Here is a 26362-nt window from a genome sequence, read left to right as displayed (position 1 = left end):
GCACGCTAGGAATCTCCCCTGCGCAGCCCGTACACGTGTGCACACGCGTGTACACATGTGTGTGCATGTAACCAGCCCGGTGTCCCTTACTCCAGCTGCTGCGCAGTGGCCTGGTCAGGCCAGGGGAACACCAGTAAAATCCCCATGCAGTCTCTTACATCCTGAGTTCACTGTGGGTGAGTCCCAACTTTTGAGGCTCCCCCACAGTAAAAGCTCAACAATTTGGTGCTCAAAAAGATAAAAATCCGGGCGGCCCATAGTGTCAGACCACCTTCTAACAATCCGGGATGTCACTCACTCAGGAAGAAACAGCTATCATGTCCATGACTGATCTTCACCTACGAAAAGAAATACCATTGCCAAAGGCTTACATCTCTGGGCCCCAGTTAAAAACCCCAAAGATCTAATGTTAGTATTTGTTGTGCTGTATTTGTTAGTAAGAAAAATACAACAGGATATTTCAAGGAACATTCTTTAAGTGGTGGTGTCTGACATTTTAAGAAGGTAGGATGTGGGCATTTCAATTATAGGGTCAACCATTTTTTAATACGTCTTTTATAGAATTGCGAACAGAATTTGGTCTCCATGTAAGAGGTACCTTCTCAGTAAGCAATAGTGGCAGCCTGGATGAGGCGGTGAGTATTTGGAAGAATCTAGTCCTGGCTGCTTACATCTTTTGTTGACTTCTTTGCTTCCTCTGTCATTCAGGGACATCTGCTATCATCCTCTTCTGCCAATTGTAGGGGTGTTGTATCCCAGCTGGTTATCTGACTAGGTTCTGTAGGTATGTATTAGTCTTCTGATTACGCTTTATTTCGAATGCTCCTCCGCTATTGTGTTACCTGTGTTGCATAATTGGGCTTCCACATCATTATTATATGTGTTTTGGTCAATATCAGTTAAATCACTGAATCTGCACTTGTTTTTTGAAGTTTGATTTATGAGTCCCAACAGGCATGCACTAGGGATGCGTGGGCTCATGTATTGGCAGTCAGTAGTTCTAGCGCATGGGCTATTTCCGACCAGTATTGTGCTAAAGATGTACATGAACACAGCATTTGCAGTAAGTCCGCATCTTCTGCGCGGACATGTGTCTAGTATTGCTGGAAATATTTTGTGCAGCCATCTGGACGTTAAGTAAGAGCGGTGTATGATCTTGAATTATAATAACTTGAATGTAGCATTTACAAACACTGATTCCTCATCTTCTAATACCACTACAGTTGGTGTCCATTAAGCCCTTGCCTAGATTTGTTCTCAGCAAAAGTTGCACACAGTGTCTGTAAGGACATCTTTGTCATGTTCATCAAGGTTGAGTATAAATGGGCCACTGCCCTGTTGACTTTACCCAGATCTGGTACCATCATAAGTGGCACACTTGTTTTCAGTGTTTGAGATCCACATGCCTATATCAAGGTTTTGATTAGGGCATTATAAATTAGGAACTGCCCTGATGGAATAGGTTAGCTTTATTGCCAGCTCTTGGACATATATAAAGTTTCTCCATTCCACATGCTTCTCAGTTTGTGATGTCTGCACTCATACATGCAGTTGTGTCTGCGATATTTGCAATCTTCGGCACAGCAGGTGCCTAGGACACCTTCAAGTTTGATATAAGTAAAACCTGACTCCAGTAATATTTGACTGTCACACAGTTTAGGGGGATGATACGTTTGTACCGTCTCACCACCCATCATTCTTTGCATATAATGGAGTTCTGGATTGTCTGGACCTGTGAACCTCTGTTCCACCCATTGGAGCTGCACAGAAAATTGATATAATTTGGAATTAAGTATTCCCAGACCGACTTTCTAAAGACACTAACTGTTGTTTGTGGAAGATAAACTGGGTTGTCTTCTGTCCCATCTTATGTCAATTACCTTAACACCTAATTGGAAAAATGTTTGGACCGGTCAGTTGGGATGGTAACAAAAAAAAATAAAGAAATCACAGGAACACCTCCATTTTGGCAATAGCGTTCTAAGAGGAGCATCCACTTCCCAAAAAATCACCAACTTGAGGGTGCTCACCAAGTTCTTTGATAGTTTACTACTTATCAGATCTGAGTCTATGCAGCAGAGCGGAACGCCTTCATACTGAAATGTGCTTGTTTCTTTAGATAGGGGAAGGAGACGCAGCTCATTAACTGCAGGCTCCTCCAGTGTCCTGAGGGGATGCAAGTGTGACTTACATGAATTCATTTTAGACCTGATAGATATCCTGATCGTTCAAGAGCTGCCATTGCTGGAATGAGACCCTCCTATAAAGCTCCAAAATGTAGTAGCACATCCTCTGCTTGTAAGGACATTCAATGTGTGATATTTTGTAGTATGGTTCCTCTGAGGACACCTTGCAGGTGGATCGTCTCCACCAATGGCTCAAGTAGATCGATAGAATCAATGACCTGTATCTGGGTGTATTGCTAGTCTGTTAATTTTGAATCTCCCTGTTGTCGCCCTTGCAGTCGGGCTGTAGTAAAGAAATATAGGGTTAGATGTACTAACATTAGGAATACCGATTACCAAATTGTGATTCTCTCCGAATCGCAAGTAGGAAATTGGTATTCCTAATGTCTGAATTTCTTTTGAGTTTCATTAGCAATTCCTAGTGGGTTTCAAATCAAACTACCTCATGCACATTAATGAAGTAGGTCGCCATTTGAGACCCATTAGGAATCGCAGCCATCACTAGGATTGTGGCCTTCTGAGGTCAGCAGACCACCATCTCTGTGATTGCTTTTTGATAAAGCAATTAAAAAAAAATATATATGTTTTAAATGCAGCCAGTTTTTCTTAAAGGAAAATGGGATGCAGTCAAAAAGAACAAAATGAAACTTTATAGTTTAATTTTTTGAAGAGTAGGCAGTGGTCCATGGGAGCACTGCCTGGTCTTAGACAAGCATTGAAAATGCAATACGTCTCACGTTTGTGAGAGTTTGAGCTATTGGCATTGTAAATGACACTGTTTTGTATTTATGTTTTTGTAAACCTGCAAGCTGTGCGTAAACAGGCACGTTGTTGCTTACAAGAAGCAAGGCTGGCAGTAACTGCGCCTCTTTTACTGGCAGCCTTGCTTCTCGTATGCAAGGACTAGAAGTACAAAGTGTGTGTTTACCCACGTTTGCAGGTTTTCAAAACAGAAATAAAAGGCACTGTCATTTACAATGCCAGTAGCTCAACCTCTGGCAAGAGCGAGACGTATTGAATTGCAAGTTCTTGTTAAATGAGCAGTCCTGCCAAGTAGTACCACGCAACAAGGGTTCGAGACCAACACATTTTTGTGCTGGTGCCTGCTTCACCGCAATAAAAGTAGTAGTCAAGCATTTGCATAGCTCCTGGGCGCAGCTGGGGCCACGAGGCGCTCTGCTTCTGCAGGAACAATTATTAAAACAAGTAGCCCACGTACGCACTTCGACGCAACCGGCACAATTTCAGCTCTGCATAGTGGTTTGAAAGGCTCGCTGTCATTAAGCACCACTGTAAGCCTCGTTTGTAGCGTTTACACTTATATACTGCCATCTAGCGACGGCGGAGAGATTTTACCACATTCCTTCAATGCTAATTTGCTTTGGAGATCTTCAAGCATTTATTATTCAACTGAATGCATATTATTTAGGGTGACCAGACGTCCCCGTTTTCCCAGGACGGTCCCCGTTTTTGGGGAAGTGTCCCCGTGTCCCGACACTTTTCTCCAAGTGACTCAAATGTCCCTGTTTTCAAATAGTGTCCCCGTTAAACACAGAAATGTCCCTGTTTTCCATTGTTCCGGTTGAGCATGCGCGCGCATGCTCTCTTTGCATTGTATAAGGCATGTGTCGTCACTGAGGTGAGCGCTGTAGCAAGAAGGGAAATCCTTTGAAGAGAGACATTTTACACGCAGCGCCACCTATGTCATCGTGCCAGCCAAAGTTTCTTCTTTGGATAAAACAATATTTCTTCATCCTGTAGCTTGTATTCATAGTCATACAAACTTTTCAGTAGCCCATATGCATACCGTGCAAGGATTAATGCATTGCTCATTGCATGTTTTATTCATAACCAATTGATGCATGCTTTGTGTTCTCCATATCAAAGCTATGACTTGACCTTTTGACTGACCTTTCAGATCACGGCAAACCGTTTAGCTGGAAAGGACTTAAAAGAGCAGGGTTAACGCCTGTGGGAGAGGCGAGCAACGCTGCTCGAGCTTTTTGCTCAGGTCTTCACACTATTGCACTATGAGATGATACCAATGGCTAGAGTGCACTATACATACCCCAGTAAGGTAACATGACATCTCAGCAGTAACTAAGCAAATGTGGGAGGACAGTGTGGTCGGCCAACATTAGCCACCCTTAAGACCCTAAGGCAGTAATACCTGGAGAGAAGTTTTTTTTTGTACATTGGTCCATGGCTGCCATTTGGCAATTTAGCATTCCGCAGTTTACCTCCCATGCTTTTCTGTCATGAGCAACCAAGCAACATTGGTGAGTTGTACTTTATGTGGTGCGGACGTGCAGCTATAGAAACGAGCATTGATAAAGCTACTAAATCTGGCGTTTGCTAGCCTGTGATGTTTTATTGATTTTTGGCAAATATATGCTATAGTCCCTAAAAGTGTAAATGTAAGAAAAAGTACTAATGCTGCTGTGTGAAGGAGAGGGTTGCCAATAAAAGACCGCGGATTTGTTGTCTGTAATGCTTCATCTCGGTCTGTGGAGGGAGCTGTAATTGTAGTCCTTTTTCTATGTCTATGACAGCTGTCAAATAGTCCTACTTTTATGTCGATGGTTACTGCAAACCATAGTCCTACTTCTATGTCTATGACCTGTCCCCGTTTTTTGTTTTGAGAATCTGGTCACCCTAATATTATTTCAAAGATATATTTCTAAAATAGTACATCAATGGAACAACAATCTGTGCTCTTGCTACCCGGCCTCGCTGGAAGATACTTGTGTGATTAAGATCCGGCATTGGGCGGCAGTGCACTCTAAAAACGTACATAACAAAGTGCATACAAATTAGCGAGCCTGTTTTCCTGGCACCCGTTGCAGATCATTGGTCCCAGCGGCGACTCCAATGAGTAAATCTCACAGAAAATACTTTGATGTTAAATTGGTTTGCATTTATGGCAATATTAGCATCTATGCTCCCGGCCGAACCTACCGTTTAACTGGTTTAGCAGTAAAGCAATCTCCTATCTGACACGTGCGGTTGTTTTAAAAACAGCTTTCCCTCTGGAGTCTATGTTCCCTTAACAAAAGACGCCGATAACAGCATATTACTCAAAAACAAAACTCAAGCTTTGTACAACGCTTTTCTTTGATTTTCAAGTTGCAGACATTTGGGATCTACTAATGTTATGTCTGGAGGCATTATTAGGCCTTGGTGTTTTTGTGAGGGGTTTGGTCTAAGATCAGTGCATTACATAAGTCAGTGCTCACCGCTACAGAGTACCAACACTTCTGAATCCCCTCTTACCCCCACAATCCCACCCCCAAAATGCCCCCTTTGCCAGGGAGTTTGCCGATGCTCTCAGGGGCAGTGGCGGCTCCTCCACTAAGGAGGAGAAGCATCGCCCTACTGCTTGTTGTGCAGTGGAAAATGAAAATAAAACGATAACAAGAAGTTAACATTATATTTTCCTTTGCAACTCCAAGGAGCTGGGCAGGGCTGGCTCGCCGTAGAGGGAGCAGGACTGGTTTGCACTCTCTCCCTACATGCGCATGATGCTTTGACCAGCCCTTTAGGCATGTTCTCCATTGGGCTCTGTTGCACAGCCCCATGGAGAACATGCTCAGCCTCCCATGCACTGCCTGAGCCACCAAACAGGTTGCTCAGACCAATCACAACGCGCCTCCTGTAGTGTCGTGATTGGCTGGCAGAGTCCGGAAGCCTGGGTGCTTCCGGTGCAGGCAACAGCCAGGAAGAAGACGGAGGAGAGGCGTGCGGCAGAGGTGCTGGCAAAGCAGGTCCGTTTTTTTTTTGTTCATCTTTTAATCCCTCCTCACCACCCCTGTTCAGAGCGCTGCCACTGCTCAGGGGCAGCTGCCAGGCTCCAGTTAGGAATGTGCAATACTGCAGGGCAGGGGCTGATCAGCTGCTGATGGGACTGCCAATGTAGCAGGAAGGTATGCCACTAACAGAGGATGGTTAGCTTATCTGTGTAAACTAGAGCGGAACTGAACTAAATCCTGCTTTGCGCAGTAAGGAATAGTCACTTGTGTATTTATAGTGCTAAGAGGTCTTAGCCTGCGGCTGAGAAATCACTATAAATTTGAAAGTCATCAATTTAAATTACATTACACACGTAATAAGTGTCACTCGAACTGTCACACATTTGGCTGCATAATGTCACGAGTGCACTGAAACCATGCAAATGTTAAACATAGGCAATCTGATAACTTGGCAGATATGAATGAGTATACAGGTATTTGGTGCTGGGATACCCGGGGATCGGAATCTCCGAATCAGGACAATATCGCCCACATGAAATTCCAGTGATAAGGTTTCTTCTAGGAACATGGAATTACTGCATGGACCGAGTACCGCAGGGTTTTTTTCCGTGCAGTATTCCCTTCTTCTGGAGCCCAAAAACCATCAATTTTCTGCCCGCTTAAAGCAGGTGGAAATTATCAGGGGAGAGAAGGAAGACAAGGGAGCATGTGGAGGTTGGGTGCGGGATGTGTGGTTAGGGTATGAAGCAAATGGATAGTTGGGGAAAGCCACAGCTGCACTACCCTACTATACACAACAGTGTCAATGATACATATAGTTCAGATTGCCCACCTCCAAGGTCCACTATCCATGGACCATATATGTTTGAACACCAAAATCCTTTAACAGAGAGGCAATACAATAAAAGAATAACAATAATGATGGTACATAGCGTATTTCAAAAACAAGTATATATAAAGAAAGAATAGGTTCTTTTAATTGTTGTTGGTTGAACAAGCAGCAGAGAAACAGCCAACGCGTTTCGCCCAACAGCGGGCTTCCTCAGGACTGTAAAGAACAACATACATTTTTCAGAAAATGATATTACTAAAATTACAAATATTACATTTAATATAATATATCCCACGAAAATTGAATATTAATCACATTGCAGAAAAACCATTAATCTTTAGTGATAGCTAGATAATTCAAGTCATCCTCTACCATAAATAATGGCCGAGAAGTGTGAGTGCCAAAGAATTAATAAAAATAAATATAAACACAAAAAATCACTAGAGAGAAGAAAGAAACTGAATGGGAAGAATGAAAGTGCCCATGAATGAAGAAAGGACATAAAAATCCTCCACACTATTGGGTAGAAACCATGTAACCAATAGGAAGGTTGATAAAAGGTATATGTAGAACAACAAAACGCAAGAAAGGCCCAAATAGAACAACGAAGAAACCACGTGTACATAGACCAAAGAAACCAAGAAATAGAGTACTCAAAAGACGCGACGACTGAGACCTGTGAATACTCAAAAAGACTCACCACAACTAAGTGTTGATTCCGTGATTAATTAACCAATTAATTTAAAAGGTATATCGGTAAATCACGAGTGGACAAAACATCCACATAAAAATCTCACCAAGGATTGGAGTGTAGTCCGATCCAGTCCAGAACCTAACGATTATCACGACATCAACTTTGGATCACTGTGTCAGAAAACATAATGGTATATGTCACGCTACAATCAATGCAACTAGTTTATTAGATGCCAAAAACCACCTATTTGCTATATTCATGGTAACACAATAGTACCTCTGTATTGGAACGAAAAGTCTCATCAAGTGTCCAATATAGTAGGAATCAATCCAACGGAAAATTCATCAATAGGTCACAACCAATAGAGGAAAGAGTTTTCTCCAAAAAGTTAGAAGTAGCCAAAACCATTCACTTCGATTGGTGAATTCTTATCTGAGCACTAGAAAAATAAATGAAAGAATTTAACTTAGTATTTCATATTTCATTATTTCGAGCCATGCGCATTGAATGTACCTTAGCGCCATTTAAATATTGGCGTTTTATAAACCTCATCCTGATCCGGATATATATTCAAAAAATCTTAAAATTAGGCCTACACGTGTAGTCACGTATATACTGTATTCGGCACCATGCCAAAATTATCAGTGTCTAATAGGTAAAAATAGACCAATGTTTTAAAAAAACAAAATTAGTAAGCATACACCGTACAGGTGATGTCAGCCAAACCGAGTATTACGACTGACAATTAATCACATGTATAGTAAGTTAGCGGCAGCAAAATGGTAATAACTGTTCGCTTAGCCCACCTATAGAGGTGAAGCTAAAGACGCAAGTTCCAATGTTAACAAGTACTAGCAACGTCATAATTACAAATGTTCGATTAATCCACCTATCAAGGTGAGTTATAAAACACGAGTTCCGATATTAACAGGTACTAGCAACACTTACTCAATACTTCTTATCAAAGCGACTCCATACCACTCCGAGTTCTGGGATCACGGAACCGCGAATGCTCTTCAAACATAGATCGGAAATGCGTCAGTTACCACGTGTCCTTAAATGGTCTGCCTGATTGGATAGGCCTATTTACTTCCTCAAACCGTAACGAGGTTTTTTATTGCTGCAACGATAACCGATGCATATCTAAATGGCAATACACCATATTTCCTCATTTTAGGAAAAACTCTTATTTTTATTTATTTGACTTATTTCATAGATTACATTAATTTGGATATCTTCAAAGTGTAAACCGGAAATAAAACACTGGCCACATAGCCCAAAACGGATTAGTCTATACATCCGATCGAGCTCACTGCCCTGAACACGGAAGTTGTTTAGTGTTAAAAGCAACCAAAAAACAACTAGAACGTCCACAATAAGCTTCTTCACGATACAAATTCAAACAGTTTCAACAAAACTTTATCAAGTTTGACAACTCCATCCAGGCACATAGATCCAAAAGCGTATACACACAACGCTACACAAACATGTTCTAATTTTCATCATTTTTATCATAACATAGTGACAATATGAACACGAACGTAAAAACCTCAAAGAATCCTCCAAAGTACAGAACTGTTCTTGTTTTCATCATTCCCATTTCCCATGGCGACAATGCGAAAACAATCCGCAAACTCCAAGAAATCATCAACGGTACAACAAAACAAAGATTCAGGACACAGATACTCTAAGTGATGTGACCACCATTCATACAGCATTTAGCCAGAGGTTCATCAATCACAAGAGTAGAAGACAAGGACAAGACACTGGAGAGGTGAACAGACCCAAAAACAAAAAGGATAAAGAACATGTAAGAAAGGTAAAGAACATATAAAAATCGCCTATGTTGGGTTTTGATATCAACTTCGATCCAACATAGCACAGTACAAAGTCAAAACCAACATCCTGACCAAATATATGGGAATCTGATTGTAATCAACATAAATGTTTCAATATGAATGAAAGTCAGAGAATACCCAAAATATAAAGGCGGACAAATATAATGCCAAACAGCTGACAGTATCACATCCAACTAACATAGTATGATCTGCTTAACATGAAGACAATCATCTATATCTAGAAGATATATCAGTGAAGTTGTTGGGTAACACAGTTTGGTAATAGGTTCACAATAATGTACAATATGGTAGTGACTAACATGTCACTTATAACAGATAGTGCATCTCATTATCAGAATTCAGCCCTAGTGTGACAGATCTCAATTTACAAATCCATAGTGCCTCCAGTTGTCTGAGTCGTAACTCCCTGTTTCCCCCGCGTTTATCAGCGAGAACTTGATCAATTGCATGAAACTTAAATTTTGATTTGGGCAATTCAGACGTACAGAAATGGGCACCTAGTGCATTAGAACCATCATTATTAAGGCATGCTCTCCTATGTTCTTGGATTCGTACACGTAATTGTCTGACTGTACTACCTACGTATATTTTAGAGCAGTTGCAAACAATTACATAGATTACATATGTCGACTGATAATTCAAAAAATGATTAATCTCATACTTGTATTGATTATTATATGAAAACCATGTTGTTTTGTTCATACCCAACTGGCACATATTGCAATTCCCACAGACAAAAAAACCTTTTGGTCGTTTGAGCCACATTTCAGAATTGCTATGTCTGATGGCTGTGTAACTCGGGCATAGGGCTTCTCTTAAAGTACCTGACCTTTTAAAAGTCATTGAAGGTTTGTCGTGTACAAGTGATCCTACCCCAGGTGTACCCAACAAGATTTTCCAATGTCTAAGTAGAATTTTGTACACAACCTGGTTTAGTTGCGAGTACGTGGTAATAAATGCCAAATGCTCACGTTTAGTAGTGTTGGCTTTGATTTTGGGTTTCAAGAGATCAGCCCTCTTTACACATTTAGCTTTCTCCAACGCCATATTGAGGACTGATTCTTTATAACCCCTCTTTTTTAGTCGTTCTAAAGTCGCCTGGGCCTGTATTTCAAAATGTCTGTCATTGCTACAATTGCGACGTACTCGTACCAATTCTCCATAAGGGATTGCACATTTGGTACTTGAAGAGTGCGCACTTTGAAAATGTAATGTGCTGTTAACAGCTGTGTCCTTTCTGAATAATGTAGTATGTAATTTATTCATGTCAACATATACCTCTAAATCCAAAAATTGGATGGTCGTCCTAGATTTCTTCATGGTCAAGCGTATATTAAACGGATTATCATTCAGATAGTCAAAGAACTGAAGGAGGTGCATTTCTGGGCCCGTCCAAATTAGAAAGATGTCATCTATATATCATCCCCAGAAATGCACATCCCTAGTCCAATCCCTTGCTTGAGGTGACCATACATAAATTTTTTCAAACCATCCCATGAATAAATTTGCATACGATGGTGCCAATTTAGTGCCCATCGCTGTGCCCTGTAGCTGATGGTACCAATCTGAATTAAACAGAAAGAAATTATTGCTAAGGATGATGTCAACCATTTCCAAGATCATGCCATTATGTTCAAGGAAACTTGCACTTCTCAGAGACAAAAATAGATCAATCGCCATTCTTCCAAATTCTTTTTTGATACATGTATACAAGGATTCAACATCCATAGTCACCAACCACATGTTGTCATCCCATTGTACATCTTCTATTTTGTTCAAAAAATCTTTTGTATCTTGGATATAAGACGGTAGGTTAGTCACAAAAGGTTTAAGGAATAGGTCTACAAATTCTGAAAGATGTTCAGTCAGAGACCCATTCCCTGAAATTATTGGCCGTCCAGGTGGAAATTTTTCTTTCTTATGGATCTTGGGTAAAAGATATAGGCACGCTGACCTAGGATACAGAATTTTGAGGTATGAATATTCTGCATCCGACAAAAGTCCTATCTCCTTCCAATGAGATAGGCGGATATTGATTGTTCTCATAGCTTCCAGGCAAGGGTTGCCACTGACCTTTCTATAGCATTCCTCATTGCTGAGTTGTCTTATTGCTTCACCATCATAGTCTACTCTATTCATTACAACGACATTGCCACCCTTGTCAGCCTCTCGGATTACAAGGGAGGAGTCGTTCTTTAAACTATGTAGTGCTCTTTGTTCATCCATAGATAAATTATGAGTGCTTCTTCGGCCATTGCCTTTCATTAGCTTGTCTTCTAGTCTATATAGGTCTTCAGTGACTAGTTTATTAAAAACATCAATGCTGGTAACATGTGGTCCTTGCGGCACAAACTTACTTTTTGGGCGAAGAGAACTATCGAGTGTAAGATCTTGTTCAATATCTAGTTCATACGCAATGCCCTCCAAAGGGACTTCCATTTCCCCATCTAATGATCGTAATAACAAGACCTCTTTAAGATGTTCCACCGATAAGGTTGACCTCTCACTTGTGTTGGAAGCATTGGAAGAACCCAGAGATTGATTAAGAAAAAAATGGCATTTCAATTTTGCACGTCTAGAAAATTTAAACAAATCAGCATGTTTATCAGAAAATACACCTTTGTATGATGCACAGAAACCAAGCCCTTTATTCAACAAGGACAGTTCAATATTATTCAACATACGATCAGACAGATTGATCACAAGGTTTTCAGTACCACAAGCCTGTTCATTGAATTTTGAGCATGAGTCATATTTTAGTTGTTGAGTTTCCTTCGTTGATTCCTGGTGAGTACACCTGAATCTTTGTCTGTTTTTTCTATAGCCCCCCCGTCTTGTCGGTTTGGAGGTTTTTTTGATTGTTGTTTGTTCCCAATGCGATACCGTAACACTTCCTCTAAAAAAGTGGAGGAAGAAGTGGCAGTGTTGGCATTGGATTCAGTTGTGTTATTACCAGAAGTACCGGCTTCCTCAATAGAGGAGGCATTAGAACTACTCATAAGACTTGATACACTGCCTATACTTTGAGTATCTGTATCCTTGGCTCTAGGGATTTGAATATTATCAAACTTTTGTGCAAAGGTATAAATGCGTCCCTGAGAATAATCTCTCATCACGTGCTATTTTGTTAAGTTTTCTTTGTTTAATAAATCGTTGATGGTTGGAGATTTGTTCTTTGAGTATCACATAGTTTTTATCAGTTGCATCCTTCAAATTTAATGCTTTTATTTCGGTCTCCAATTCATTTATTTCTTCTCTCAATTTTATACACTTTCTATCTGAGTGCTCTATCAAAACCCTCATCATGACAAAAGATGAATTTTGTAAATTCTCTTCCCAATTTTTTAACAAGTCTGGATCGAGATCATCAAAAGTGGGGAATGTCAAAATACGTAATCCACGAGGTATTTTTTTGTTATCAAGATATCTTTTGAGTGTAATGCCGTCCCACCACTTAGATAATTCAGCCTTCTTTAGCCGCTCCAATTTGAGGAACTTGGCTTTAAGTCCCTCGCCTGTAGTATTAGTTAGTCATTTTCTGACTTAATTTATCTGAAGAGAACAAATCTTTTGCAAGTTCCTCTCTTCCATCATCAAAGTTCATTCTGTGTTAACGTGCAAAAGGGTGTGCCAGCAACCCTTTATTTAGAAATATGAAGCAAATGGATAGTTGGGGAAAGCCACAGCTGCACTACCCTACTATACACGACAGTGTCAATGATACATATAGTTCAGATTGCCCACCTCCAAGGTCCACTATCCATCGACCATATATGTTTGAACACCAAAATCCTTTACCAGAGAGGCAATACAATAAAAGAATAACAATAATGATGGTACATAGCGTATTTCAAAAACAAGTATACATAAAGAAAGAATAGGTTCTTTTAATTGTTGTTGGTTGAACAAGCAGCAGAGAAACAGCCAACGCGTTTCGCCCAACAGCGGGCTTCCTCAGGACTGTAAAGAACAACATACATTTTTCAGAAATTGATATTACTAAAATTACAAATATTACATTTAATATAATATATCCCATGAAAATTGAATATTAATCACATTGCAGAAAAACCATTAATCTTTAGTGATAGCTAGATAATTCAAGTCATCTTCTACCATAGTCCTTGTTGAATAAAGGGCTTGGTTTCTGTGCATCATACAAAGGTGTATTTTCTGATATACATGCGGATTTGTTTAAATTTTCTAGACGTACAAAATTGAAATGCCATTTTTTTCTTAATCAATCTCTGGGTTCTTCCAATGCTTCCAACACAAGTGAGAGGTCAACCTTATCGGTGGAACATCTTAAACAGGTCTCGTTATTACGATCATTAGATGGGGAAATGGAAGTCCCTTTGGAGGGCATTGCGTATGAACTAGATATTGAACAAGATCTTACACTCGATAGTTCTCTTCGCCCAAAAAGTAAGTTTGTGCCGCAAGGACCACATGTTACCAGCATTGATGTTTTTAATAAACTAGTCACTGAAGACCTATATAGACTAGAAGACAAGCTAATGAAAGGCAATGGCCGAAGAAGCACTCATAATTTATCTATGGATGAACAAAGAGCACTACATAGTTTAAAGAACGACTGCTCCCTTGTCATCCGAGAGGCTGACAAGGGTGGCAATGTCGTTGTAATGAATAGAGTAGACTATGATGGTGAAGCAATAAGACAACTCAGCAATGAGGAATGCTATAGAAAGGTCAGTGGCAACCCTTGCCCGGAAGCTATGAGAACAATCAATATCCGCCTATCTCATTGGAAGGAGATAGGACTTTTGTCGGATGCAGAATATTCATACCTCAAAATTCTGTATCCTAGGTCAGCGTGCCTATATCTTTTACCCAAGATCCATAAAAAAGAAAAATTTCCACCTGGACGGCCAATAATTTCAGGGAATGGGTCTCTGACTGAACATCTTTCAGAATTTGTAGACCTATTCCTTAAACCTTTTGTGACTAACCTACCATCTTATATCCAAGATACAAAAGATTTTTTGAACAAAATAGAAGATGTACAATGGGATGACAACATGTGGTTGGTGACTATGGATGTTGAATCCTTGTATACATGTATCAAAAAAGAATTTGGAAGAATGGCGATTGATCTATTTTTGTCTCCGAGAAGTGCAAGTTTCCTTGAACATAATGGCATGATCTTGGAAATGGTTGACATCATCCTTAGCAATAATTTCTTTCGGTTTAATTCAGATTGGTACCATCAGCTACAGGGCACAGCGATGGGCTCTAAATTCGCACCATCGTATGCAAATTTATTCATGGGATGGTTTGAAAAAATGTATGTATGGTCACCTCATGCAAGGGATTGGACTAGGGATGTGCATTTCTGGGGACGATATATAGATGACATCTTTCTAATTTGGACGGGCCCAGAAATGCACCTCCTTCAGTTCTTTGACTATCTGAATGATAATCCGTTTAATATACGCTTGACCATGAAGAAATCTAGGACGACCATCCAATTTTTGGATTTAGAGGTATATGTTGACATGAATGAATTACATACTACATTATTCAGAAAGGACACAGCTGTTAACAGCACATTACATTTTCAAAGTGCGCACTCTTCAAGTACCAAACGTGCAATCCCTTATGGAGAATTGGTACGAGTACGTCGCAATTGTAGCAATGACAGACATTTTGAAATACAGGCACAGGCGACTTTAGAACGACTAAAAAAAGAGGGGTTATAAAGAATCAGTCCTCAATATGGCGTTGGAGAAAGCTAAATGTGTAAAGAGGGCTGATCTCTTGAAACCCAAAATCAAAGCCAACACTACTAAACGTGAGCATTTGGCATTTATTACCACGTACTCGCAACTAAACCAGGATGTGTACAAAATTCTACTTAGACATTGGAAAATCTTGTTGGGAACACCTGGGGTAGGATCACTTGTACACGACAAACCTTCAATGACCTTTAAAAGGTCAGGTACTTTAAGAGAAGCCCTATGCCCAAGTTACACAGCCATCAGACATAGCAATTCTGAAATGTGGCTCAAACGACCAAAAGGTTTTTTTGTCTGTGGGAATTGCAATATGTGCCAGTTGGGTATGAACAAAACAACATGGTTTTCATATAATAATCAATACAAGTATGAGATTAATCATTTTTTGAATTATCAGTCGACATATGTAATCTATGTAATTGTTTGCAACTGCTCTAAAATATACGTAGGTAGTACAGTCAGACAATTACGTGTACGAATCCAAGAACATAGGAGAGCATGCCTTAATAATGATGGTTCTAATGCACTAGGTGCCCATTTCTGTACGTCTGAATTGCCCAAATCAAAATTTAAGTTTCATGCAATTGATCAAGTTCTCGCTGATAGACGCGGGGGAAACAGGGAGTTACGACTCAGACAACTGGAGGCACTATGGATTTGTAAATTGAGATCTGTCACACTAGGGCTGAATTCTGATAATGAGATGCACTATCTGTTATAAGTGACATGTTAGTCACTACCATATTGTACATTATTGTGAACCTATTACCAAACTGAGTTACCCAACAACTTCACTGATATATCTTCTAGATATAGATGATTGTCTTCATGTTAAGCAGATCATACTATGTTAGTTGGATGTGATACTGTCAGCTGTTTGGCATTATATTTATCCGCCTTTATATTTTGGGTATTCTCTGACTTTCATTCATGTTGAAACATTTATGTTGATTACAATCAGATTCCCATATATTTGGTCAGGATGTTGGTTTTGACTTTGTACTGTGCTATGTTGGATCGAAGTTGATATCAAAACCCAACATAGGCGATTTTTATATGTTCTTTACCTTTCTTACATGTTCTTTATCCTTTTTGTTTTTGGGTCTGTTCCCCTCTCCAGTGTCTTGTCCTTGTCTTCTACTCTTGTGATTGATGAACCTCTGGCTAAATGCTGTATGAATGGTGGTCACATCACTTAGAGTATCTGTGTCCTGAATCTTTGTTTTGTTGTACCGTTGATGATTTCTTGGAGTTTGCGGATTGTTTTCGCATTGTCGCCATGGGAAATGGGAATGATGAAAACAAGAACAGTTCTGTACTTTGGAGGATTCTTTGAGGTTTTTACGTTCGTGTTCATATTGTCACTATGTTATGATAAAAATGATGAAAATTAGAACATGTTTGTGTAGCGTTGTGTGTATACGCTTTTGGATCTATGTGCCTGGATGGAGTTGTCAAACTTGATAAAGTTTTGTTGAAACTGTTTGAATTTGTATCGTGAAGAAGCTTATTGTGGACGTTCTAGTTGTTTTTTGGTTGCTTTTAACACTAAACAACTTCCGTGTTCAGGGCAGTGAGCTCGATCGGATGTATAGACTAATCCGTTTTGGGCTATGTGGCCAGTGTTTTATTTCCGGTTTACACTTTGAAGATATCCAAATTAATGTAATCTATGAAATAAGTCAAATAAATAAAAATAAGAGTTTTTCCTAAAATGAGGAAATATGGTGTATTGCCATTTAGATATGCATCGGTTATCGTTGCAGCAATAAAAAACCTCGTTACGGTTTGAGGAAGTAAATATGCCTATCCAATCAGGCAGACCATTTAAGGACACGTGGTAACTGACGCATTTCCGATCTATGTTTGAAGAGCATTCGCGGTTCCGTGATCCCAGAACTCGGAGTGGTATGGAGTCGCTTTGATAAGAAGTATTGAGTAAGTGTTGCTAGTACCTGTTAATATCGGAACTCGTGTTTTATAACTCACCTGGATAGGTGGATTAATCGAACATTTGTAATTATGACGTTGCTAGTACTTGTTAACATCGGAACTCGCGTCTTTAGCTTCACCTCTATAGGTGGGCTAAGCGAACAGTTATTACCATTTTGCTGCCGCTAACTTACTATACATGTGATTAATTGTCAGTCGTAATACTCGGTTTGGCTGACATCACCTGTACGGTGTATGCTTACTAATTTTGTTTTTTTAAAACATTGGTCTATTTTTACCTATTAGACACTGATAATTTTGGCATGGTGCCGAATACAGTATATACGTGACTACACGTGTAGGCCTAATTTTAAGATTTTTTGATTATATATCCGGATCAGGATGAGGTTTATAAAACGCCAATATTTAAATGGCGCTAAGGTACATTCAATGCGCATGGCTCGAAATAATGAAATATGAAATACTAAGTTAAATTCTTTCATTTATTTTTCTAGTGCTCAGATAAGAATTCACCAATCGAAGTGAATGGTTTTGGCTACTTCTAACTTTTTGGAGAAAACTCTTTCCTCTATTGGTTGTGACCTATTGATGAATTTTCCGTTGGATTGATTCCTACTATATTGGACACTTGATGAGACTTTTCGTTCCAATACAGAGGTACTATTGTGTTACCATGAATATAGCAAATAGGTGGTTTTTGGCATCTAATAAACTAGTTGCATTGATTGTAGCGTGACATATACCATTATGTTTTCTGACACAGTGATCCAAAGTTGATGTCGTGATAATCGTTAGGTTCTGGACTGGATCGGACTACACTCCAATCCTTGGTGAGATTTTTATGTGGATGTTTTGTCCACTCGTGATTTACTGATATACCTTTTAAATTAATTGGTTAATTAATCACGGAATCAACACTTAGTTGTGGTGAGTCTTTTTGAGAATTCACAGGTCTCACTCGTCGCGTCTTTTGAGAACTCTATTTCTTGGTTTCTTTGGTCTATGTACACGTGGTTTCTTCGTTGTTCTATTTGGGCCTTTCTTGCGTTTTGTTGTTCTACATATACCTTTTATCAACCTTCCTATTGGTTACATGGTTTTTACCCAATAGTGTGGAGGATTTTTATGTCCTTTCATCATTCATGGGCACTTTCATTCTTCCCATTCAGTTTCTTTCTTCTCTCTAGTGATTTTTTGTGTTTATATTTATTTTTATTAATTCTTTGGCACTCACACTTCTCGGCCATTATTTATGGTTGAGGATGACTTGAATTATCTAGCTATCACTAAAGATTAATGGTTTTTCTGCAATGTGATTAATATTCAATTTTCGTGGGATATATTATATTAAATGTAATATTTGTAATTTTAGTAATATAATTTTCTGAAAAATGTATGTTGTTCTTTACAGTCCTGAGGAAGCCCGCTGTTGGGCGCAACGCGTTGGCTGTTTCTCTGCTGCTTGTTCAACCAACAACAATTAAAAGAACCTATTCTTTCTTTATGTATACTTGTTTTTGAAATACGCTATGTACCATCATTATTGTTATTCTTTTATTGTATTGCCTCTCTGTTAAAGGATTTTTGTGCTTATGGTAGTTTCAGCCCTTCCAAGGTAGGTGACCAATGTCTGGGACCTCCTTACTGCTGCAGGAGTCCGGGGTGGGGGAGGGGGGCTGTGCTGGGCTGTGCAGCCCCTGCAATATGAAGAAGTCCTGTGTCTCTCAGAGTCTGCAATTTTTGGCTCATGTATTTAAGGGCCCATTAATTCCAGTCCAGAAGGCGCTGGAAATTGTGGGTGCTGAAATTTCAGCTAGAGTTATCTCTCAGGTGAAATTCTGCTGCTTGTAATGAGGGCCTAAGCATTTCTTTGAACAAACATACCTGGGTTTGTAGAGTCTGCCAGACTGAGGCTGAAGGAGTGTGTGAGGGCCAGCCCCAGAGAGCGCCGTGGGGAGGAGGTTGCAGACGTGGTGCAGTCGGGAATGGAAGAGGATCCAGGCACTTTCAGGCGGTCATTCTCAGCTTTCAGCAGATCGACTTCCAGCTGGGGAGAAAAAGTCAAGCGAAAGAAGGTCATGAAGTTAGATCCCGAGGTCCGTTAGATCGGGTTCCTTCTCAGCCAATCTGAGGCCATGTAGGCATTTCAGTCTGTGGCGGAGGCTGGGCTTAGCCACTTGAATTTTGAAGCATCAACATAGTAACAAAGAATGTATTCAGTTGGGCATAATAGGAGACGGAAGGAGACGGACAGAGTCCGACCAGAAGGCTACTTCCTAGGTCCCCCATGTATCAAACTATATTGAAATAAACGCCTCACTCACTTTATCGTTACATGCTTTATACATACCCTGTTAGGGAAGTACTATCATGGTGGACTCAACCCAAAGGATGGGCGTTCCTAGATAAAATCTTGCTGGATAAGCGGGGAGCCAGATAAAGAGTTAAAAAGTATCTCAAGGTATACCCAAAGAATTCCTTTATGTATAGGGTACCTAGGGTATAGGTTAAAATGTGTTGAGGGTTCTTACTGAATCTAATTGTTCAATGAAAGCTAATACAACAAAACTTTGTTGTTTTAGGGTTCATTGAACAATTAGATTGGGATACCTGGCCGTACCTAGGAAGCAGCCTGCTGGACAGACTCTGTACATCTCCTTCCTTCTCCTACTTTGCCCAGTTGTTCATGTGTGATAATAGTAATTTTGGGAGAATGAAATTGGGCAGATTTTCTCTTGCTCTTCCTTTGTGAAGACAATAATTTATTAAGTTATCAAACACCAGGCAGACACCTCAAAGCCACCAAGAGCTTCCTCGCCATTGAGTCCAGTACATGAAAACAGATATGAATGATTGTAATAAGAGGAGCACGCTGTATCCACCTTGGCCAGCTGGGTGAAGTTTTGTTATATATTACTAAATACTAATGTTTGGCTTCCTTCTAAAGAACTCCTACGTGACATGTAGGATATTTAATGCGCAGAGAGAGCGGGTGATCTCATAGAATGCCACAATGTACATAACTACCTTTTGGTACACACTCCAATACAAAACAATTGAATGATCTTCACTAGTTTGAACAATTAAATATTCCCAGAGAGGAATCGATTATGTACTGTTTATTTCTGTGGAAGAATAAATTGATCGCAGTCTATCTTTTCTCTGGATTTATGGCATTCCTTTACAGTTATGCACACTTGTTTGTTTTGACCTGTTTTGCCTTAAGCATCAATAGTAAGGAAGACTGCAGAGTATTAAATCAGACACACCCAGACCTTTCTTCTGAAATCTAGTATTTTATAAACAGAGCTAGGAGTGTAAAGTGAACAGCAGGAGGGTGATCTGCAGAGGAAAGGGGAGAAGGGCACGCCAAGTGAATGATTCTCAATGAGCCGATGTGTCCTAACATCCATTCACTATCCAGATTAAGAAACTAAGGAGGTGAGCTCTGCTGGGAGAGGCAGCCTGCAGTCTACCTACACTAGGTAAAGTACTAAGAGTCTCTTAGGCTTTCATAAACTGGATAATTGTTTTCCTTTATGTGAGCAGCATAAGTATCGCACTTTTGCTCTAACCATGCCAGTGATAGGTTTCATCACGGCAGATAAATGTGGATCCATGACAGACCAGTACAAATTACTATGGTAGTAAATGTCTGCCGGTGCTTATTAATTATCTAAAGTAGCAACTCAATTGGATGGGCACACAAATTGCCCACATTGCTAGTTAAATCTGGAACCATAAAACGTATGTGTTTTCATATGCTAGGTGCTCACCTTTCCACAATATTTAACTGCTAGTTAAAGGTATACCTACTGCTTAATTTGAGCCGGTGGTTTCTGGTGCTCGGCACCGGCACATACACCTGTGTTTGTGAAAGTCTGTCACAATGTGGCACTGTCTGGCTGATTTAGAGATGACCACAACAGTTAATTATTAATTAAAAATGCCTAATACCTGCCGCCTAAGCCATTCTTGTAGCTTTAGGGGTCTGAAATAATCTGATGTGTCGCACTTGTCTGAGTGTGATGGTTAGTAGTGGTCTTGTTACTATATTTGGCAGCATGGCAGGAGCAACGTGTGGCGTAAGCTGCAGAGGCCTCCTGACAAGAGCCCTGGCAATTATATTTTTACACATTAAGCACTGCTACCCTAGCGAGCTGACTGTGGACCAAATGTGGAGTTCTAGGGGTGAGTCATGGCCAGGCATATACGTTCTAGGCCCCTTATGACAGTGAATCTGTTCAATTCGGTGGCAAACATTCTATTTTAGATTGTTTGGTTCCATAAAGAATATCGGATCCCACTTCCTCAATTCGTATCTTTATGCTACTGAAATAAAGCCTGTGTGCCTTAAAAATTGTCCCAAATATTGTAGTGAGAGAGTTTGGTCTTCTGGCGTGTTTGGACAGCTGTTTACAGATAAATGCTACTAAAAGAGGTTTCCGATTATAAAGACCATGGCAGAATGTTATAGCATAAATGGGTCAGAAGCCAGTAAATACAATCTACAATAAAGATGTGCTTTTAGAAAATAAATATCTATTAAAAGGATCGTGTGTTGAGGTCTTCATTTGCAGGAGCTCTTAGCTCCCTGTCCATGTATGTATGTGGTATTTCTATAGCGCAAACAAAGCCAAAAGGCAGCGGAGCAATGGACAGCGTCACTGACCAGCATAAAGTCAACAGGCGCTAGGAGAGGGAGCTGCACTGTGGACTGTTAATGCCAGCAGCGTCAGTGCTCTCATTTGTTGTTTTCCGTTCACAGGCCTCCAAGGACCCAGTGCTCAGACATGCAGGTATTTCCTGCGATGGTACAGTTTGCTTTTAGAACTTCAGATCGATGTAGCGCCGGCATCTCAAATCGTAGCAGTGGGCGCATTTAGCATAACATTTTCACTCAGTCCATAAAAATACAAAGCCCTGGTGTTTTTGAAGTATTAGCCAAGTTTCCAATACTATGCTCACCATCTTGATTTCATTCCTGTATAAGGAGGCACCTGGCAGTGAGAACCACAGCCGTGTGCATGAACATTTCTAGGTCCCACCAGTATGATAGCCCGGACCCCATATCTCCTAGCACACAACGGACTCTGAAAGTTGTTCAACATAAGGTGAAGAACGCTGCAACTTTGCTTAAAGTTGATAAATCTTTAGTATTATTAAAGCATTTTAAGGCCATGAAATATTTAATGGATTAGGGTGGTGCCTTAAGAGGTGACTAACCTCACGGTGTCTGGTTAAGGCTGTTTAGGGAGTTAACACTCAATTGGGTACAAGGAAACTGAATTCAGAATACAATTACAGATATTTTGTAAGTGGAAGTTTAACGCTATAGCTTCCTACATAGAGCAGAACTAGACCTCTTGGAACCATCAGCTCCATGGTTTGCAAGGAAAGTGAACACAAGGGTTTTATAGCTCCCTGAGTCGCCCTAGATCCACACATTAATGAATTTTGGATCAGCTCTGAAAGACTATCTGTTCAACAAGGCATGGAAAAAAGACGCAATTAGGTGCATCAGGATCCAGAGAGTCAAACTTCGCCTGTTGGCATCCACAGTAAACAAAACACACTTATCAGAGCTGCCAACTTAGGGTTCACCATGGTGTATTAATGAGAAGCTGTTATACTCTACGCAGGTATGGGAAGCTATCAAACAAGTAACTAATAACCTCTTAGAAATGGTGCAGTGGTAAGACTTACACCGAAAGTCCTAAAATAACATTATCAAGGCAAGGTCCAAGAGTTTGACTGACCAGCCGCGGTACTGTCCTTCTCTTTATTCAAATCACATTATCGCATCCAGAGACTCGACAAGACGGGTCGAGTCGGTGGAGGTATAGCCTTAATTTTCAGAGAATCCTTTTCCGTTTCTATTCTCGACCAACTGTGTACTGATGCATTTGAATGCCTTATATTTAGACTTGACCTACACCCCCAACGCAGCTGGAAAGGAGCTCTTGTGTACAGGCCCCCGGGCCCGTTACTGGGCTTTACCAGCCAACTATTAGAATTTATCTCTCCTCATGTGATTGCCCCCCCTAATATTCTCCATTTAGGAGATTTTAACATTCATAGTGAAGATGCCCTTAACCACGACGCCATGATGTGTCTAAAAGACCTGGCCTCTTCTGGACTTTTAAAAATTAATAACAACCCCACTCTTGTAGCTGGTCACACCCTGGACCTCATTCTAACTAATTTCCAGAACATTGTAAGTGGAGAAACATACCCTCTGATCTGGTCGGACCACTCTCTGGTGAACTTTCAACTTACCAGTCCCATTATCTCCCCCAGCCTTACTTCTCATATTAATCGTTGGTATAGACCCTGGCATAAATTGACGCCTGATCATCTTCTGTCCCCTTTTCTCTCCTGGGACATTGACACTGCCACTTATAATGTAGAACAACAACTATCCCATTTTAACTCTGTCATCTTAAACACTATAGACAAGGCAGCCCCTATGAAACTTCACACCCACTCTCCTAAATCCACCCCCTCTAATTGGCATTCCTCCGCTTTGCGTGCGGAAAAGAGCCAATGTAAGAAGCTAGAGCGGATTTGGCGACTCTCTCACAATGAGCAAAATAAAGTGAGTTACAGGACCGCTTGACTTCCTACCACAAAAATATCAAAAATGCTCGCAAACTCCACATCTCACTCCAATTGGATCAAGCTGGAAACAATTCCAGGACTCTCTTTCAAATCCTTAAATCCTATACAAATCTCAGAGCGTGTGATACTGCAGAATCCCTATCCCAGTCTCTGTGTGATAACCTAGTCTCCTTTATTCAAAAAATTGAAAACATATCAGAAAATTATTTCATCTAATGCCGTCTCTCCCCTCTCCATAGCGGGGTACACTAGCCATCAAAACTCTCCTTCGCAACTACACTGCTTCCCTCCACTCGCCCCAACAAAAGTTATATCCCTTCTTAACAGTACTAAATCAGGCTCTCCCCTTGATATTATCCCTGCCAAAATATCTTCCAGACTTTCGGCTCAACTTGCCATACCCATCTGCTCCATCCCTAACAGCTCTTTGAGCTCAGGTAGACATCCTTCTGAATGGAAAAATGCTCAGATAATCCCTATACGCAAAAATCTCAAGATTCAGACTTCTGAGCTGACCAATTATTGCCCCATATCCCTGCTTCCCCTACAGAGTAAGCTTATTGAGAGGCACAAATAAACATCTGTCTGCTTTCATCGAATCCTCTCACTTACTAGATGTCTCCCAGTCTGGCTTCCGGGCCAAACACAGTACCGAAACAGCTCTAATGGAGGTAACTGATAACATCAGGATGACACTAGACAATGGTCAGGCAGCACTTTTGGTGCTGCTTGACCTATCAGCAGCATTTGATACCATTTCACATCAGATCCTGCTGCAGAGACTACAAGACATAGGGGTTCAGGGGCTTGCATTGAAATGGATGACTGACTTTCTAACTGATAGAACCCAGACCGTCACCCTGGGTCCCTACAGATCTGCCCCTTCTAATGTTACCAAGGGGGTCCCTCAGGGTTCGTGTTTGAGCCCCACCCTTTTCAACATTTATGTGACCCCCCCCTGGCTAAATTCATGAGGAACTTAGGGTTTGATCCCATATCATACGCAGGTGATACCCAGCTCCTCCTCACCTTTGACAAGAACAGACCAGACATACAACTCATCTTCTCCGAGCGCATGATGGCTATTGCTTCCTGGATGCAAAATAATTTCCTCCAATTAAACACAGAGAAATCTGAAATCATGCTGTTTGGAGGACCTGCCATATGCTGGTCAGCCAGCTGGTGGCCCGAGGAGTTGGGTAATGCCCTGTTGCCTAAGGAAGTGGTCAAGAACCTAGGTATCAGAATCGATCAGAACCTCACTCTAGACGCTCATGCCAACACCACTGCTGGCACCTGCTATTATATTCTAGGTCTACTTAGAAGGATTTTTCCCCTGCTACCCCCTTCCACTAAAAAAAACGCTGAGGCAAGCCCCGATACTAAGCAGACCAGACTATTGTAACGCTTTGCTTCTATCGGCCAATGAAGCTTCCCTTAACAAGCTACAAGTTGTTCAGAACACGGCTGCCCGCCTTGTAGCGGGCGTCCCACCTAGAACCCCCTCTATTCCTCTTCTCAGAAAACTCCACTGGCTCCCTGTGAGAAATCGAGTGAAATTCAAGATAGGCTGCACTGTCTCTTCAAGGCCTTAAACTTTCTAATAAGCTAATTAAGTACACCCCCTCATGATCTCTTAGATCAGGTTCTAAACTCCTACTATGCAGCACCAGAATACAAAAAGCGCGCAGTGGTGGCAAAGCCTTCACTCATCTTGCCCCTGCTTTTTGGAATGAAGTGCCTCTTCAGCTTCGCAACTGTTCGAACTTCTCGCAGTTCAGGAAACTTCTTAAAACTCACCTTTTCTAGCCCTCTGATCTGGCTGTTAAGATTACCGTCCAAGCGCAGAGATACCCCCTTGGGGTGATTCAGCTCTATATAAACCAATAAACTTCAAACTTCATCCCCTTACACTTTCATGGGCGAACAACTAGCACCCGCGAGGCATATCACTGACAAACTACAGAACACTACTCTTCATGAGATCCAAGACCACTGCCAAGCAAGAGAGGTATTAGACATAGAATGGTTTGCATGTAACAAGGGCAGAGCTTCTAATAAATGTCATATTTGGCCGCTTTGTATTTAAACTCCGAATTTAATTTAGAGACGCCGAAGCATGTGGCAGAGTCTAGCGCTGGTTCCAATTAAAATATCAGACAAATCAGTGAAATTTTGACAAAATTTGCCCTTCATGAAATTGTAAACTTTCAAACTTATCGTAACGTTTCTATCACAAAAATATTTTCAAAGAAGGATAATTTTTAGGCTCAATACTGTTACAAGTAGCCCTTAACTCCGACCTTGAATGCAAAAACTATTGAAATTATTCATTTTTCCACCCACTATTTTTTTTTATTATGTCAGAACGGTTGTGAAATTCAGAAAGTTTGCAAAGTACAGACTTAAAAAAATGCTGAAGACAATTCCACCAATTTTGCACATCCAAAAAGGGATTTGAATCTGGTTCACAAAGGATCACAGACACTGCAATAGATACTCTAGCCAACTAACCTTTCTCAGCAGCTGAAAGTCACAGGCTTCCTGTCATACATGCAGTGGCTGAACTGTAACCCCCGCAGCCCCTGCCATATCAGGGTGGCAGGGGAACTCCAAGGAGCCCTTTCGGCACGGTGTACCGGCAGTGGGCCCATGGCCTGAGAGCTCTTGACTTGGTCGGAGCGTGGGGGCCCCCTCCATGTACTTTGCAAG

The 26362-nt window shown here is 40.7% G+C and overlaps 1 protein-coding gene across 15 annotated transcripts in view; it reads right to left on the bottom strand.

Moving 5' to 3' along the window:
• Positions 1-26362, bottom strand: part of NAV1 (neuron navigator 1) — a 2160095-nt gene that overhangs the window by 102467 nt on the left and 2031266 nt on the right. For all 15 annotated transcript variants that reach the window (XM_085644319.1, XM_085644290.1, XM_085644280.1 and 12 more), the window contains one exon: positions 18914-19076. In XM_085644319.1, coding sequence (XP_085500445.1) covers positions 18914-19076 — 163 coding nt within the window. The remainder of the gene's footprint in view (positions 1-18913; positions 19077-26362) is intronic.

Source organism: Triturus cristatus, chromosome 1_1 (genome assembly GCF_964204655.1).
Source record: "Triturus cristatus chromosome 1_1, aTriCri1.1, whole genome shotgun sequence".
NCBI lineage: Eukaryota > Metazoa > Chordata > Amphibia > Caudata > Salamandridae > Triturus > Triturus cristatus.
Note: the sequence above shows the minus strand (reverse complement) of the source record. Positions and strands in the feature narration are given on the sequence as shown.